This window comes from Lagenorhynchus albirostris, chromosome 6 (assembly GCF_949774975.1).
Source record: "Lagenorhynchus albirostris chromosome 6, mLagAlb1.1, whole genome shotgun sequence".
Taxonomy (NCBI): Eukaryota; Metazoa; Chordata; class Mammalia; order Artiodactyla; family Delphinidae; genus Lagenorhynchus; species Lagenorhynchus albirostris.
In genome coordinates this window covers 114419711-114435629 of record NC_083100.1, presented here as the reverse complement: position 1 = coordinate 114435629, position 15919 = coordinate 114419711, and the positions used below count along the sequence as shown (strand labels likewise).

The 15919-nt window shown below is 61.8% G+C and overlaps 1 protein-coding gene across 22 annotated transcripts in view; it reads left to right on the top strand.

Moving 5' to 3' along the window:
* The first annotated feature begins 1064 nt into the window (after window positions 1-1064).
* Window positions 1065-15919, top strand: part of BIN1 (bridging integrator 1) — a 55894-nt gene continuing 41039 nt past the window's right edge. For 7 of the 22 annotated variants that reach the window (XM_060153060.1, XM_060153054.1, XM_060153048.1 and 4 more), the window contains exon 1: window positions 1085-1306. In XM_060153060.1, coding sequence (XP_060009043.1) covers window positions 1223-1306 — 84 coding nt within the window. In that variant the 5' untranslated portion in view covers window positions 1085-1222. Of the gene's footprint in view, window positions 1307-11106; window positions 11167-15919 lie in introns of those variants that run through there. The other 15 variants (XM_060153055.1, XM_060153050.1, XM_060153043.1 and 12 more) reach the window with 11 other exon arrangements.

Genomic DNA, 15919 nt, shown 5'->3' with positions numbered 1-15919 from the left:
CTCCTCTCAGCATTCAACTCAGCCCACAATTCCTGGGACACACCCTGACTTCCAGGACAGCAAAGTGCTGTGGCATCCTTCCAAGCCCCTGACATGATTTTGGGGAGGGGTGTGGGTGGGAGCAGTAAACCCAATGCATATTTATTAATTTTGAACAAGTGTCATTGGTCTGTTGGCAAAGTTGTCATCGGTCGGTTAGCAATAACCTTATCTTCTCTTTGAATAATGACAATTACTCATTTTTCTTCCAGCAGGGCATAGGAGACCACCCAGTGTATAGTGGTTGGAGAGCCTGGGATGTGGAGTCAGAGGTCTGACTCCAGGCCTCTCTGTGCCTCGTTTGCAAAACGGGAGAAATACTAGCACCTACTTCATCGGGCTGTCCTGGACACGGACCGAGATAATGCCTGTCGATGAGGCACTTAGCAGAGTTCCAGGCACACAGGAAGGCTCAGTACTGTTAGGCTGCTGTTATTATAATAATTATCCGCAAATTAGAAAATCGAGCGCCTGGTTGGCAAGGGACTAGGCAAGGGGAACAGTTCACAGGTGGCGCCCTGAGAGCCCAGGTCGAGAAGGGTGAACCTAGAGGCCAGGAGGAGGCCGAGCGTCGAGAGGGGGGGCCAGAGGTGAGCCCCGGGAAGGAGAGGCGGCTCCGGCTGGGCTGCGCGCTCTAGCCCGGGCTCCCTGATCGCCACACACTTTATCTTTGATTTTTGAAAGCACCCTTCTCCTCCATCTGGCCTCCTTTCCGGGGCTGAGGAAAGGAAAGACGGCCCACGGCGGCGCCGGACCTGGGCCTGTCGTATTCGTCCCAGCCCCGGGGCGGTGTCATCGGAGGGTCCCGGGAGTCCCGCTCGCCACCTCAGCCGCGGCGTCGGTGGGCGCCGCTCCCTCCTCGCCGGCCGAGCGGTTCCGGCGCCCGGGTGGCCCTTTAAAAGGCCGTGTCTTGTCCGGAGGGGGCGGGCGGGGGGCGCTGACCGCCGCCTGAGGCCCGGCCCCTCCTCCCTCCCCTCCCTCCCCCTCCCTCCGCCTGTCCGTCCCTCCCACGGTCCCCGTGTCGCTCGCTAGCTCGCTTGCCGGGCGCACGCTCCGCCTCCGCCAGTCGGCTCGGCGGTCTAGTGCGCGGCGTGGAGCGGGAGCCCGGGCCGGACGCGCGGCCGGGGGCCGGGGCTGGGGGCTGGGTAGATCGGCGCCAGCCACCGGGCAAGCCTGAGCCGCAATGGCTGAGATGGGCAGTAAGGGGGTGACGGCCGGGAAGATCGCCAGCAACGTGCAGAAGAAGCTCACTCGCGCGCAGGAGAAGGTGAGAGAGCCCGAGACCCTGCAGCCGCGCCGTCCGGACACCTGTCCCCCACCCCTGCGCCGGGGGCTGGTCCTGACCCCGGGCCGGGCGCTGTCACCTCCAGACGAGCGCTGCCGAGGGCCTTCGGGGGTCCACAGGCTGCGCCCCCCGGCGCTCTGGGTGCCCTTTGCCGTCCGCGTCCTCCGTCTCCTCTCACCCCCGGCGAGGTGCAGGAGAGGGCGCAGCTGTCCCTTCACCCCCCCCCCCCCCCCACCGCCGCCGCTTTGTATCTTCGCGGCACCTCTGCAGAGGAGCGGCGGCCCCCGCTCTTCTCCGGGCGCGAGGTCCAGCCTCACCCCGCCTTGGAGGCCGAGGCCCAGAGGCTGGCAGGCGAGGTGGCGCCCCTAGCCCTCCGGGACCACTTGAGCCCTGCGGGCGGGGCCGGCGCTGGGGCGAGGGGGGTCTGCCCCTTGTCCCCAGGGTCGCTTAGTTCCGGGAATCCCGAGGCTGCCCCTCCGCTCGCGGGTGCTTGCGCGCCGACTCCAGGCCTCTGAGCGCTTCCTGCGCTCGCCGTTCCCTCCTCTCCACCCGCCGCTCCACCTTCTGTCCCCTTGGGCCGAGGGAGGGGTCAGGTTTCCCTTCCCGAGAGGTGCCTGCGGCCTGGAAGCTCCGGCCCGGCTCCCGGGGAGCAGAGAGCTGCGCACCCCTCGAGAGGTGCCCTCGCCGGAGCAGGGGCTTCGTGTTTCCGGCCGCGGGGGGAGAGGGTGGCGGCTCTGGCTTTGGGAGCCCGCGGCCGGGGTGGGGAGCCGGCCCGGAGGAGGGGCGGCAAGCCGCCGGGGGTGTGGAGGGCCCCGCAGGAAACCCGACCCCTCGGCGCGGAGAGCCACTGTTCGCAGCCGGGGCTTCCCGTGGCCCTCGGACTGTGCAGGAAACGCGGGATTGGGCGGCAGGGGTCCGCGCCCGCCCGGCTTGCTATCCCTAGCCGCCTCTGGTTTATTGAATTGGATCACGCCAGCTGCTGACGCCACTTCCCCTGCCGACTCCAACTCTGAAATCTGAGATTGCAGAATCAGTGCTGCTGCCAGGGTGGCCCCCCAGTGCTCCCCTGGCCGGGTCTGTCCCCTCTGCCGCCCGATCCCGGAGACCGGCTGGCCTTCCCCCGCCAGGCTTGTGGCTGTTTATAAACAATGACTTTTGCAGCCGAGACCTGCGGGCTCCCTAAGGATGCAGCCACGTGACAGTGGGGGTGGGGGTCGGGGTGAGAGCGGCGGCGGCCTCTGGAGCTTCCCCCGCGCTTCCCTCCGAGTCCTGCAGCTCATCCTTGCGGTCCCGGGCTAAGGAGGTAGGTGGGTGGCGTAGAGGGAAGGGCCCTCAGCCAGACTCCAGATCTGGCCTGTCCCAGCTGTCCTCCTCCCCTCCCCAGGGCGGGACGAGGGATTAGAGTACCACAGATAGCTGGCTGGGGGCTGGGAAGGCTTCAGTCGCCCAGGTTGGGGGGAGGGGAGGGGCAGATGCCTCTGCCCTTGCTCCCCTCCCACGGCTGGGTAATCCATTTAGGTGCCTGGAGCCGGCAGCTCTGGGTCTAAGCCTGCTTCCTGCCCCCGAGGGGCTGAGGAAGATGAATGGGAAGCCTCGGGAAGGCAGAGGCAGTTTCCCTGCCCCCAATCCAGTGACGCCTTAGTCTTCCCCGGCTCCCCTTTGCTTTTGCTGCGTCCCCGTTGCCCTGCTTGCCTTGTTTCTGCAGCAGCGTCTTTCAGTAATTTCAGGGGCAGTGGGCATGGGCTGTACCCCCTCCGTGTACATGGCGAGAGGTCATCATTGACCCCACGGAGCTGCCCCCCCTCCCTCCTTAGCCTCTGTTCCGTGGCCGTGGGCAGTTGGTGGACAGCTGGTCAGCTGTGGATGCTGGCCTTGGCCAAGGGCTGGCCCTGCCCGAGCCTGGGCCTCATGGGACTGGAGTTGCTTAGCGTTCTTGCTGTTCTCTGCCCCGTGGGCTCTGGTTGGGAGGTCTTCCCCAGCGGAAGCCAGAGCGGCACCACGGGCATCCTGGCCGAGTCTGGGAACGTAGCCTCCCCTGTTGGCCCAGCTGCAGCCCCCTCCCAGGAAGCCCGATGACTTGACCCACACCAGTCTCTCTCCTCTGCCCTCCGGAGGCTCAGAGTTGCCGCCTCGGTGCCGCTGACCTGGCTATCTCCTCGGCATCTTCAGGTGGCCCTCAGGACCGTGTCTAACTCGCAGTGGCAGTGGTCTCGTAGGCACCCAGCCCCACCCCGCCTTGGTCAAATCTATGAGTAAAGGGGCAATTCCAGTGGTCCTGTTGCCACGGCAGGGTATTTCCTGAGCGGGGACAAACAGGCGCTTGGGTGGAGGGCCTAGGTTGTATCTGCATAGGAGGAAGGGCCCCCATCTCTCCTCTTCTTTTCCGCACCCTCCATTCCCCCCGTGTCTTCTCTGCCCAGTCGTCCACCAGGATTCAGAGGGGGACGGTGAGGCGTGGGACAGCTTGCCCGCTGGTGCCCGTGGAGCCAGCTCTCCTGTCCCCCAGCTCAGTGACTCCCCGCTGGGCCCTGGCATTGCCCATTGACCCGGCAGCATCCACCACCGGTCTGGGTGCTCCCTGGGGCTTGGGCAGATCCGTGTGGGCACCCAGCATTCACCTGGCCCCAGCAGGTGCAGAGTGACTGTTACGAAAAAACAAGGGCGTTTGGGGGCTTGGCTTGGGAGCCCTGACGCAGGTTCTGGGTGAGCTGATTTGTCCCGTGTGTGCTCCTTGGCCTTCCCTCATTCAGCGAATCCCGCCTGCGCCTGGACCTGTGCTGTGTGCCTGAGCCTGGGCTGAGCCCGGGGTGCTGCGGGGAGCAGGGTGTATGTGGCTCTGGCCGGCGTGGAGCTTACTGTCGTAAGGTCCTGAGGCCTCTGGAGGAGGAGGGTGTGAGAGGGTGTGAGACCACAGCGGAGGGCTCCCCGGGGTCCACCAGCCAAGCATGGCACGGTCACCGCTCACCTCCCAGTCCCCAGCTGCCCCCAGGGTGCTCGGGTGCAGAGCATGTGCCTGGAGTTCGGACCCAGGTACCATGAGGTCATCTTCCCGTCGCGTTTGGCTTGTCGGATCCTCTATAAATGACTCTGTCCATTTTTGGGCCTCGGTAGGTGGCTGAGCGGAGCCAAGTTGGGGTGGAGCCTGGGTCAGATGACAGAGAAGATTAGGGCTTGGTGGGCTGGGTCCCAGGGGTGATGGGACGGTTGGGGAGAAGGGACAGGTGAGGTGGGGGTATGCTCTGGCCTGCTTGCCCCGAGGTCCACTGCCCAGTAGTCCTCACGGGGCATGCATGAGAGAGGCCGGCCTGTGCTGGTGGAGCCGGGCCCACGGAGGGCGCAGGGGAGGAGGCTCTGCCCACTGTCTGCCCACCCCCCCGCCACTGGCCCGGCGCTGCTGGGAGTGGGGAGGCCTGGCCCCGAGGGGCAGGGCCTGGGGCTGTCCGTGCACGGAATAGTGCTGGCGTGTCACAGCAGATGCTCCCTAGAGGGAAGGTGCAGTGGCAGTTATCTATGGGACCCCGACACATGGCCATGATGGGGCCACGCTCATCTGGGTGGTCAAGGCCTCCCGTGCCGTAGCCACGGAAGCCTCCTCAGTAGGAGCCAGGCCTTTGCAACCGGTTCTTACGCTCACGGTGGCCTTGAGAGTAGCCATGCCACACAGAGGGCAGGGGGCAGGGAGCCCGCCGGGTCTGCTGGACGGCCTCTGAGGCCCCGGGCCCTGGTCAGCAGTGGCTCTCCCCGGCCCCGACTTTCCACTGTCCTCCCCATCGGGGTGTCTGTCTCACCCCTGAGTGTCCTCTCTCTCGTCCCCTCCCCTGTTGGCTTTGCCTCCATCACTCTGTACCTCCCTGCGCTGTGTCTCTTTCCTCTGAGCTTACACAAGTGTTTCTGCACCTCTCCAGGCTGGGATCAGCTGCTCCCCGAACCCGCGTTATTTATGTAGATGGTTCATCTTGCCGGCGCTGGAGAGAAGGCTCCTGAGCTAGGCGGCATCTCTGGGTGGGGTGTTTCTGGGGGCTCGGTGGACGTTTAGCTGAGGCCTGTGGGTGTGGGGAGGTTGCAAGCGTGACCTCCAGACTTCCCGGGCCCCGGTGGGCCGGGGTGGGCTGGGCCTCACCCCACTCCATCGAGCCTGCTGGCTCGTGGCAGGGCCCAAAGCAGGCTGTTTCGCCCAGGTCGGCTCACTGGGCTGTCTGGGGCCTGGGGAAGGTGTTCCCCGGGGTCGGGGGGAACAGCTGTGGGTCAGGGTGCCTGTGGAGTGGGGGAGTGAGCCGCTGGTCACCCAGGGAAGGGGTGGGGTGTGTCGGGAGCGGAGAGGGGTGCCTGGGCCGTCGATTTGGGTTGGATGTGATCAAGTCTTGAATGCCGGTAGGATCTGTGGATCCTGTGGACTCTCAGAGAGGCTGAGGCCTCAACTCTTCACCCTCCTTCTTCCGCAGATGACCTCGCTGTGTCCCCTTCTCACCTTTGCTCTCTGCCATTGCCCAGGCCCTTGCGCCTGGGTGAGGCGATCTCTGCCCAGCTCGCCCCTCACCAAGTTGTGCTTCTGTCCCCCCCTTTCTGCCTTAGCCCGGCCTTGCCTGGGCTTTTGCCATGAGGTTCTAGAATCCCTGGGTCCTACCCAGGGGCGTGTCAGAGACAGACCCCGGGCATGGGCTCGGCAGGCAGCAGGTGGGGATCCTGGGTTCCCCTGACCAGCCGGGACCTTGGGCAGATGGCAGGACCCTCCTGAGCCCAGTTTCTTCATTTGTAATACTGGTTCCCCTTTACACGCCCGTTGTGGAGAGTAGGGCCTCGGACAGTTGCCCGTCACACAGCAAGTGCTCAGTGGGCAGAGCCGCACGATGACCCAGAGACCTCCGTCCCTGCCAGGCCCTTGTCCCAGCCCTTCTCCCTGCAGTGTCCATTACAGGCCTTTGCAGACAGCTAATCCCTGCTGAGCCCTTGAAGGATCAGGGTTTGTAATGTTGTCCCAGCCCAGGGTGATATGTGTGCGTGTGTGCGTGTGTGTGTGTGTGTGTCCGTGTCTGTGTGTGTGTGTGCAGGGGAGCGGCGTGTGGCGGGGGAGGGAATTGCACAGTTCCGGGGTTGGGGCGGGAACTGGACTCATCTGCACGTAAGTCTGGTGGCCCTGGGTAAGTGTTCCCCCCTCTCTGGGCTTCACTCCGGCCATCTGTAAAGTGATCACGGGGTTTGCTTCTTCATTTACTTGAAAAACCCACTGTGTGCTGGGCACCATCTTGGTTCTGCAGGGCTGAGCAGAACCAAGCCCCTGCCTGCCTGGAACTGACGTCTCGTTGGGGGAGACACTCAAGAAACGAAAAGTCTGGTGGCAGGTAGATACAAGAGCAGGGCAGGTTTTCCTCCGTGGAATGTGATGGCTCAGATCAGCCCTTCCTGAGCATTCCAGGGCCGGGCGCTCACATGGTGCAAGGGATTGGTTTGGGGAGAGGCTGAGCGGAAGCTTCTGGCTCCAGGTGACAGGGCATCTGGGGGATGCTGCCTTCCTGTTTGATGTCACCCTGCTGTGTGGTTTTCTAAAGCTCCTTTTTTTTTTTTTTTTTTTTTTTGCGTGGCATGTGGGATCTTAGCTCCCTGACCAGGGATTGAACCGGTGCCCCCTGCATTGGAAGCATGGAGTCTTAACCACTGGACCTCCAGGGAAGTCACTAAAGCTCCTTTTTTTGGCAAGTCTCCTTTTGGGATTAACAATGCAAAGAAAAGGACACCAGAGCTGAAGGCACTGACAGTGCAGGCCAGGGCTTCTTTGTGGGCAGGAGCTCTCACCCAGGATGTAATAGGAGGTAGGAGGGGCCAATAAAAGAGGAGGAGGGAGACACCAAAGATGGCCCATCCCGGGGAGGACCACTTAAAAGATTTTCACATGAAGCAGCGACTCAGGGTGGTGGCAGCCACTCTCTAGGGAGCTGGGTTTGAATCCCTTCCCACACGTTACTACCTTTGGGCAGGTCACATTGACCTCTCTGAGCCTCAGTTTCCTCAGCGGAAGTCAGTGGTGAGAGCCACAGAGAGTGCTGTGTGGATTAAATGGACACAAGTGAAGGGCAGGGCTGGTGGTTCTTGTACCGGGGATGGGGCATGCCTCATGGGACCTGGCTGGCATCTGGGGCTCCTGGGACCTCCCCAAAGAGGCTGCCACCTCCCAAAGAGGCCACATGGTTCTGGACCGGGCAGCGAAGCTGGCTTAGTGCTAAGGGCTGGCAGGGGTCAGGGCTGGGGAATTGAGAAGAGAAAGGCAGGCTCTTCCTGTCCCAAGGGAAGCCTTTGTCAAATATTAACTTAAAAATAACCTGGTTTGGGGGCTTCCCTGGTGGCGCAGTGGTTGAGAGTCTGCCTGCCGATGCAGGGGACGTGGGTTCGTGCCCTGGTCCGGGAAGATCCCACATGCCGTGGAGCGACTGGGCCTGTGAGCCATGGCCGCTGAGCCTGTGGGTCAGGAGCCTGTATTCCGCAATGGGAGAGGCCACAACAGTGAGAGGCCCGTGTACCACAAACAAAACAAAACAAAACAAAACAAAAAAAAAACAAACCTGGTTTGTTGCACACCTGCTGAGTGCCAGATGCTTGGTGAAAATTCTCATCCACACTGCAAGCAGGGGAGGTCATTATGATACCCATTCAGCAGATGAAGAAACTGAGGCTCAGAGCAGTGGTGTGACTTGCCCATGGGCTGTCCTGGTCCACTGTCCGGGGTGCTACCTCTTCCTTGGTGAGTAGGCCCTCAGGCCAGGGGGAAGGCCCAGATCATGCAAATAAGATGCGGATCTCTATCTAGGAGGGAAGGCCTGTCTGGGGGGGCGGGGTGTCATTTGACAGATTTTCGTCCCAAGATGTTCCCCACCATTAAATTAGATCTGGGGCTGCTTGTCTGCCCCTGGGTCCCCACGTGGGGTCTAAGCTTATACTTTGGGATGTGGCCTTTCTCTTTTGGGGGTGTTTGGTGGGCCCTGGGGTGAGGGGACAGCCTGGGGTTTCCTGAGGCAAGTCTAGGGACAGGAGTTCATACCTGCAAGTGAGGACAAATGAGGTGATGTGTGTGTGTTTTCCCAAATATGAAAGCTGCATCCGCTTTACTCGATATGAAGGAACACCCTTTATCCTGAGATTGCATCTACTTTTGTTCATATTGTTGCAACAGTGTTTCTTTTATGAAATGATGGTAATTCTTGTGGTTTCTTAATTTTTGGGGGAGGAAATAGTCATAATGCTGACCGCACCCCCCCTTCCCGCAAAACACACACACACACACACACACACACACACACACACACACAGGGAAGATTTTCCTGGTGTGGAATCTAAAAGTCTGGGGCCCAGTGCCCTGGGGCAGTTTGCTGCCCACCCTGTGGACTGGCCACCTGGAGCCGGCGTGTTGTTGGCTGCTCTCCTGGGTCCAGACTTGAAGCAGGCCTGTGGTGGCCTGGGGCAAGCCCCCTAGAATATCTGCTCCACAAGAGTGGGTCCTGCCTGCTGCAGTAGCGATGGTGCCCCCAGCTCTGCACACAGTAGGTGCTCAGTGCTTCCTTGTTGACGGGATGCTTGGAGTCTTCAGGCAGGTAGAGGCAGGCTGACGGCTGGCAGAGGTCCGGGAGGCCCTGGGTTCAGGGTGTAGGGTGGGAGGGGGAAGGGCGATGTGGCTGCTGGATTTCAGGCCCCCAGAGAGCACAGGAGGCATCAGAGCCCAGGTCTTGGGGTCAGGTGCAGGGGGCGCATCCGGCCCTGGCACAGGCCATTCCGAGGGACCCCTGGGCATCGCTGCTTAGAACCTGCTCCGGCAGTTAAACGTCTCAGGGCTGTGATGGTGCTACCCTGAGCCTGGGGCTGCAGTGCTTGGGCCCAGACACTCGCGTTCTCAGGAGTGGGCTGGGGAGCCCACTTGGGAGCCAAGGCTGGGGAGCCCTCCTTGGCTTCGGGCCGAATGCCAAAGAAGGGTTGGCCTGGGCCGTCTGCAGGGGTCCCCTTCTGACCTGAGAAGGCTTTGAGGTGATCGGGGTGCCGGGGATCCCTGACCTGGGGGTCTGTGTGATTTGCTAGACCTGAGACTCCCTGCTGCCCTCAGACCCACTGGGGCTTGCTGTCGGCTGGGCCTCTTCCCTCTGCCGCCTGGACCTCACCTTCAGCCCCAGTCCCTGACCCCAGGTCCCAGTGCCACGGCAGATGGGGTGGGGTTGGGGCCACAGCGCTGGTGGAGGGTGGGTTTGGAGCCTCGGGGTGGGCATCGGCCCTGGGTGCTGAGACCTGTCCATGGTGCCCCTGGGAGTGGACATGTGTGCCCTGTCTCCCCCCCATGCTGTACCTGGGGTGGCCGGCTGGGTCTCTGCTGCTGTCCCTGCTCTGTGGACGGGGGGCGAGCTTGCAGACATCTCTGCCTCTGCAGTGCGAGGGCCGCAGTAAGGCGGCGGCTGAGCCCCAGGGGCTGGGAGTGAGTGGGCGGCAGCCATCAGCAGCCACTGCAGTGCTGGGGGCAGGGACTTGTCGCTGTTGTCACTGCCAGTGGAGCTGGGCCGCTCGGGCCCTCAGAGGCCCTGCAAGCCCCCCCCACCCCCATCCTGGAGCCCCCAGGGCACCTTCGTAGGGACATCAGAGCTGGCTCCTCGCTTTAGATGCCTGGACTTCTGACGCTGAATTAGCTCTTCTTCCCCTTTAGATGCCTGGACTTCTGGTGCTGAATTAGCTCTTCTTCCCCTTGTCATTCTCTCCTTCGTGGCCTGCCCGTTGTGGGCCAGAGGGCTGAGGGCACTGGGAGGAGAAGAGCTGGCCCCTGCCCTCCAGGAGCTCCCAGCCCCACACCCAGTGCCCATCACAGCACTGGGGGGAGGTGAGGGGAAGGCCACTGGGGTCCTGAGGAGCCTCCCATCAGGCCTGAGCAGTCAGGGAAGACTGCTTGGAGGAAGTGGCATCTCCTCTTGAGGGAGGGACCTGGGTTAGGTTAGAATCCAGCTGTGCCCAGGAAGGTGCGGGGGGGTCTGGGGCAGGGCTGCCATCCTGGAGTCCACTCCATCAGGGCTGGGGTCACAGCCTTCCTGGAAAGGCTGCTGTACGTCCTGTACCTCCTCCCAGTATGTGCAAACCTGCTTCTCTCTGCTTTGAGGCCACAAGGTGACACTGCGGAGGGGATGACACTGCCAAGCCTGTCGAGCTGGACAGCTGGGAGGGGTCAGTGGGCCAGCTCACCCCTGTTCAAGGCACCCCAGTGTGCTCCGCCCTTTGAGGCCAGACCAGATGGCCAAGTGGGGGGGTCCCCTAGGTCTTGGATCAGAGCCGGGGAGGGTCCTCAGAGGACGAGGGGTCATGCCAGCTGGTGGGAACGCTGGCTCGGAGTGCAGACTGCAGGGCGAGGAGTGCACGGCCGTAAGGCAGCATTGTGTGCATGGTCTCAGGGCCAGTGGCTGGCTGGTGAGGGGTCCAGGGCTCCACCCAGGCCTCTGCTTGAGGAACTTTGCAGGGGCCGTGGGGCTGGAAGGCGGCTGGGGTGACGGGAGCGCCTTGCCAGCCCTTTTTCCGACAGCTGCTGCTACTTTCTTTGGACCTTTTGGTCACCTCGGCCTCTCCCCAGGACTGCGACCAACATGCTGGAGCCCTGGCAAGCCGGGTCCCGTCGCTGGGCACTGAGGACAGACCTGGCCCAGGGAAAGCTGGCCCGAGGGGTCTCCCTGCTGCTCCCACCCCAGCCCCATGTGGCCGCCCCTACTTCTCTGCTCCGAGACGGTATCACCTCTCTCAAGTCGTGTCCTCCAGCCTGTCAGTAACTATCTCGGGGCCAGATGTGGGTGATGGAGTGGGTGAGGGTGCTGAACTGGGCCCAGGATCCCTGGCAGGTGGGCAAGAGTCAAAGAGAGACTGAACAAGGGAAGGGGAGGAAGGAGGTTGGGGTGAGTGCGGGAGAAAAACAGACCTGGACAGAGAGAAGGGAGCATGACCCCGGTGACCACCCACCTGCTCTGGGGTCCTGGGCAAGTCACGCCCTCTCTGAGCCCCTATTTCCTCCTCTGTAAACGGGAATGGGAGTTCCTGCCCACGGGCTTGTGGAGAGGGTCCAGGAGGAAGGAACATGATCAGTGCCCAGTGCCTGGTGGTGGTGGAGGAAGTGATGCCATCAGTGCCTGGCGGGGAGGACGCACAGGTTCTGTTCCAGGGAGCATCTTGGGGAACCCCTGGGAACCCGCAGGTAGGGACCATTCTGGCTTTTGTGTTCTGATGACCGGATTCTTGAAATTGAACTGCAGTGCATTTTTGTTTCCTTTCTTTCCTGCATAGGCTGAAAACACTAAATCGGGAGGAGTGGTGTTGCCTCCCCCAGGAGGGAAGCCAGAGCTCCCCCCCCCCCAGCCGGAGCTTGATTGAATGGGTGGGGGGAGGGCAAACAGTTCCAGGTGGGCTGGGTTGAGGGGCCTAATGAGGGGAGGGACCTGGGGACATAGGTGAGGGGTCTCCCATCATTCATTCATTCGTTCATTCGAGGAACCCAATGCACAGCAGAGAGAGCTGGGGCTTGAGAGATGTGGGTTGAACCCTGGCTCGGCCACCGAGCCTCAGTTGCCCACCTGGGAAGCATGAGATGCCCCTCCCAGTGAGGGAGGGTGAACTCCAGGACTCTTGTAAGTGATAATGGTGGAGCTGAGTTCTGCTGGGTCCCGCTGGGTCTGGATGATTCTGGAGGGGAGGTCAGGGTTAGCATCTCCGTGGCATTTTGTGGTTTACTGAGAACCCTCCCACTTGCTGTTTTTCATTTGTTCCTCTCAGTGACCTATGAGGTCGGCGGGACTGGATTATGGTTCCACTTGGCAGATGAGAACACTGGAGCTCAGGGAAGCCCTGGGATTTCCTCCCTCCCAGTCTTGGACTTGGCCCCAGGTTGGCCTTTCCTGGGAGCTGCCACCGCCATCCCTGAGCTGGGAGAGGGTGGTTGGAGGATGCTTGGAAGAGATTATTGTAGTGCAAATGTGAATGCTGAAATGTTTTCCATTAAAAATCAGTGGGTGGGGGGCTTCCCTGGTGGCGCAGTGGTTGAGAATCCGCCTACCGATGCAGGGGACACGGGTTCGTGCCCCGGTCCGGGAAGATCCCACATGCCGCGGAGCGCCTGGGCCTGTGAGCCGTGGCTGCTGGGCCTGCATGTCCGGAGCCTGTGCTCCGCAACGGGAGAGGCCACAGCAGTGGGAGGCCCACGTACCGCAAAAAAAAAAAAAAAAATCAGTGGGTGGGGGCTGCCTTTGTGGGGCGAACACCTGGGGAGCGTTATGTGTGTGTGTGTGTGTGTGTGTGTGTGTGGTGTGTATGGGGGCGGGGGGCTGGCCTGCTAGAGGAGAAGGTGACCTTGCAGAGCCACCTTGGGACTTTCCACATGGTCCCTGGGATCCCCCATGACTCCACCAGGCAGGTGGGGGAACCTGGGTTCATGCAGGAATCACGGGACTCCAGAGGGTCAGGGTCGGATGTGGAAGGAACTGTCCTGACTTGACTCCCAGGGGCAGCCTCAGGTAGAGAGAGACCTGGGTGCAGATTGAAAACAGAGTTGGGGAGGGAGGGGAATCCCACGGCGGGGGAAGGGGAGGGGAGACTTGAGGAGGAGTTAATGGCCAGGAATACAAGTGGAGTCCATCTAAACGGAGAAATAGAATCCACAATTAATTGGGTGCATTTGCTGAAACTGGGACAGGATGAAAATATTGTGGTTTGAAATATAAACTAAGCCAGGAGCTAGTTTATAAGTTGTGTGTGTGTGTGTGTGTGTGTGTGTGTGCGCGTGCGTGCGTGCGTGCGTGCGTGCGTGCGTGTGTGTGTGTGTGTCCCTGCCACCCAGGCCTCCTGGTGGAGGGGACCATGGGCCTGGCAGGGGCCACAGCCAAGGGGGGTCCTGGGCCCTTCCTGTGGGTCTGGTGGACCAGGTGGGGGCCATCCTGGTACTGCACTGAGGAAGCTGAGGCGTGGGTGCAGGGCTGCAGGGCCGCCTGGGAGAGCTGAGTCAGCACCCTGGGAAACCCATGGTCAGCAGCAGGACAGAACCTGATTCCTGCGTCCCAGCTTTGAGTCAGTGCACCGTCGGGTCACGCTGTCCCACTGTGTGCGCTGTTGGTGGAGGTGAGAGACCAGGAGAGGCCACACCCACATCCTGCAGCCCGGATCCGAGCTCCTGCCCCCTCCCCTCCACTGGGGACTTGGGCCAGTTACTCTCGCCTTCTTATTTCGATTTGCTCCTCCATACAACGGGATGACCGTCCTCCCTGCTAGACCCGAGTCTTCAGTGGTGGAGGCTGGTCCCGCTGTGAATGTGTGATCCTGACACCCGCACACAGTAGGCACTGAACGCTGAGTTGGGCTGTGAGGCTCCCGTGCACGAGGGATGGAAAAGGCTTCTCGGAGTACCTTACATAGCGTGGCAGGTGGAAGGCCCACGTTCAAATCCCAGCCCTGCTTCTCCCAAGCGCTTGACCTTGGGCAAGTTACCTGTCCCCTCTGAGCCTCGGTTTCCCCGCATGTGAGGATTTAACGGGGGAAGAGGTGTCTCCATTTCACAGCCGAGGACACTGACGGTTGGGGTTCCAGCTCTCGGGGGGGGGTGGGGGTACTGAGGCGCCTTGGCGGGCGTGGGGTGTTCAGCTGTGCCCATGCCCTCCGTGTGTGTCCAGCTGGGCCATCCTGCCCAAGTCCGCGCCAGCCTTGGCCCAGCAGTGGTGGAGCCATCCAGGCTCAGCTTGCGATCCAGATGGTGAGGCCTCGTGGGAGCAAGGAAGGGGAACGTGTTGCCCAGAGAGGGCCCGGCAGGGGCCAGGTGACACCGTGGACCCCTTCCCACCACTTTTAGGCCTCCCCCGACCCCTATTCCGTCTCCCTGTAAGCAGCAGGAGTGTCTTCCAGCTTTTAGATGCTCCAGAAGTGTCCAGAGCTGCAGCATGGGCTGGCCAGGAGCCGACCTCCTGGGGTCGGGGGCTGGGCGTCCACCCCAGGCCATGCCCTGCGCTGCTCTTTTCTGCTCTCCTCCTTTGGCACATTGCTGTGATTTTGTGTTTTGTTTTAAAAAGGAAGTGGGTAACTCTGACTGCCAGCTCAGCTTTCCCTGAGCTTTCCCTGAGCTGTCGAACTGTGTTTCTCCTGGGAAAGCGGGCCCTGGGGGAGGCAAGGGACGGGGGGTGTGAGCAACCTCTGCGGCAGGCCCAGACGGTGAGCTGGCACTGGCTGTGATTGCTGGGGGCCAGGGCCCTCTTTTGTGGGTGGGTGTGGGGAGTCTCTGCTACCCCTCCGTGTCCACACTGCCTCAGCTCTTCTCAGGGAGGGACGTGGGTCAGACCCTGAAGACCTCCTTAGCAAGATAGACTCCAGGGCTGATGCTCTGTCCCAACCCTGGGAAGTCAGAGATGGAGGGGCCTTTTGCGCTCACTTGGTCCTTACCTCCCGCCTTTCAGGGTAGAGGTGGGACCCTGGGTGGGGACCTGCCCAGACCTCTGGCGGCCCCTGCATTGTCCCCTGTGGTCTCCGGGCTGGCAGGGGGAGGCCCCAGCTCCTGTCCCCCGTGTGCTGATTTCCTGCATCTGCTGGGCTGGGAGGACCAGTGCCTCCCCCCAGGCCCCTCCCTGCCCACAGTATTTCTCTACCCCGCAGCAGCCCAAGACCAGTTGTGCAGGGTTAGCAGGAGGGAGCCTGGGAAAGCCCCCTTGCCCGCTGACAGTCGGCGCCTCTGCCAGGGGCGGGGCCACCGCCAGACTCCCACTCTGGGCCCCTCTCGTTTCCCGCACCCTGGTCTTCGCCCTTGCTCTGACTATGCTCCCCTCCAGCCCCTCCCAGCCCCCTCGCAGCCTTCCCCCAGCCCCTGCTCTAGTGGAAAGCAGTGGCACTGGCCCTGGCCCCCTCTTCTGCTCTGGGGCCCTGTACCAGTGAGTCCCCAGCCTTTGATTCTGCATCTGCAAAGTGGGGTGTCCTCACAGGTAATGGCAACTTGGAATCAGGCCAGGGCTGCGTTAGGGGAGCCCTTAGGACAGCTCCGGGGCAGCCGAGGGCCTGGGAGGGACCACAGGGCCGGGGTGGGGAGAGGTGGGGCGAGGGGGGAGGGAGCCGGCCCTCCCCCATGCTGTGTTGTGGGCAGGGCATGTGTCTGCACTTGGCAGGACTGGGTGGAGCTATTTAAAGCTGACTCTGGGCATCAACTCCTTTGAGTGACAAAAATAACAACAATAACCAAAATAAAAGCACTAACATGTTGGGAAAAAATACCACATGTCTTATGTCCTTTAGGTACTCTTTAATAGTTCCAGGTCCACAGATGTGGCCATGGAGGATTCCGAGTGGTAAAATGAATGAATAGCCTGGTTGCACATTGAGGCCAAACAGACACAGGCAAAGGGCCGAGGGCATTCAGAGGAATGAGTGAAGCCTTGTGCCTGGGGTGGGGGTCAGGGAAGGCTGCCTGGAGGAGGTGATGTGAAGGGCCGGCTTGGCCTGGCATCAGCAGGGAAGTGGTTTCCTGATGAATATCGTGGAGGTGGCTGTGGTCCTGCCCCGTCAGACCTTTGCTTGGCCCCAGGCAGGTGGGTGGAGGCGAGACCTTCACCTCCCCTGGCCTGGCTCTGGCTCTGT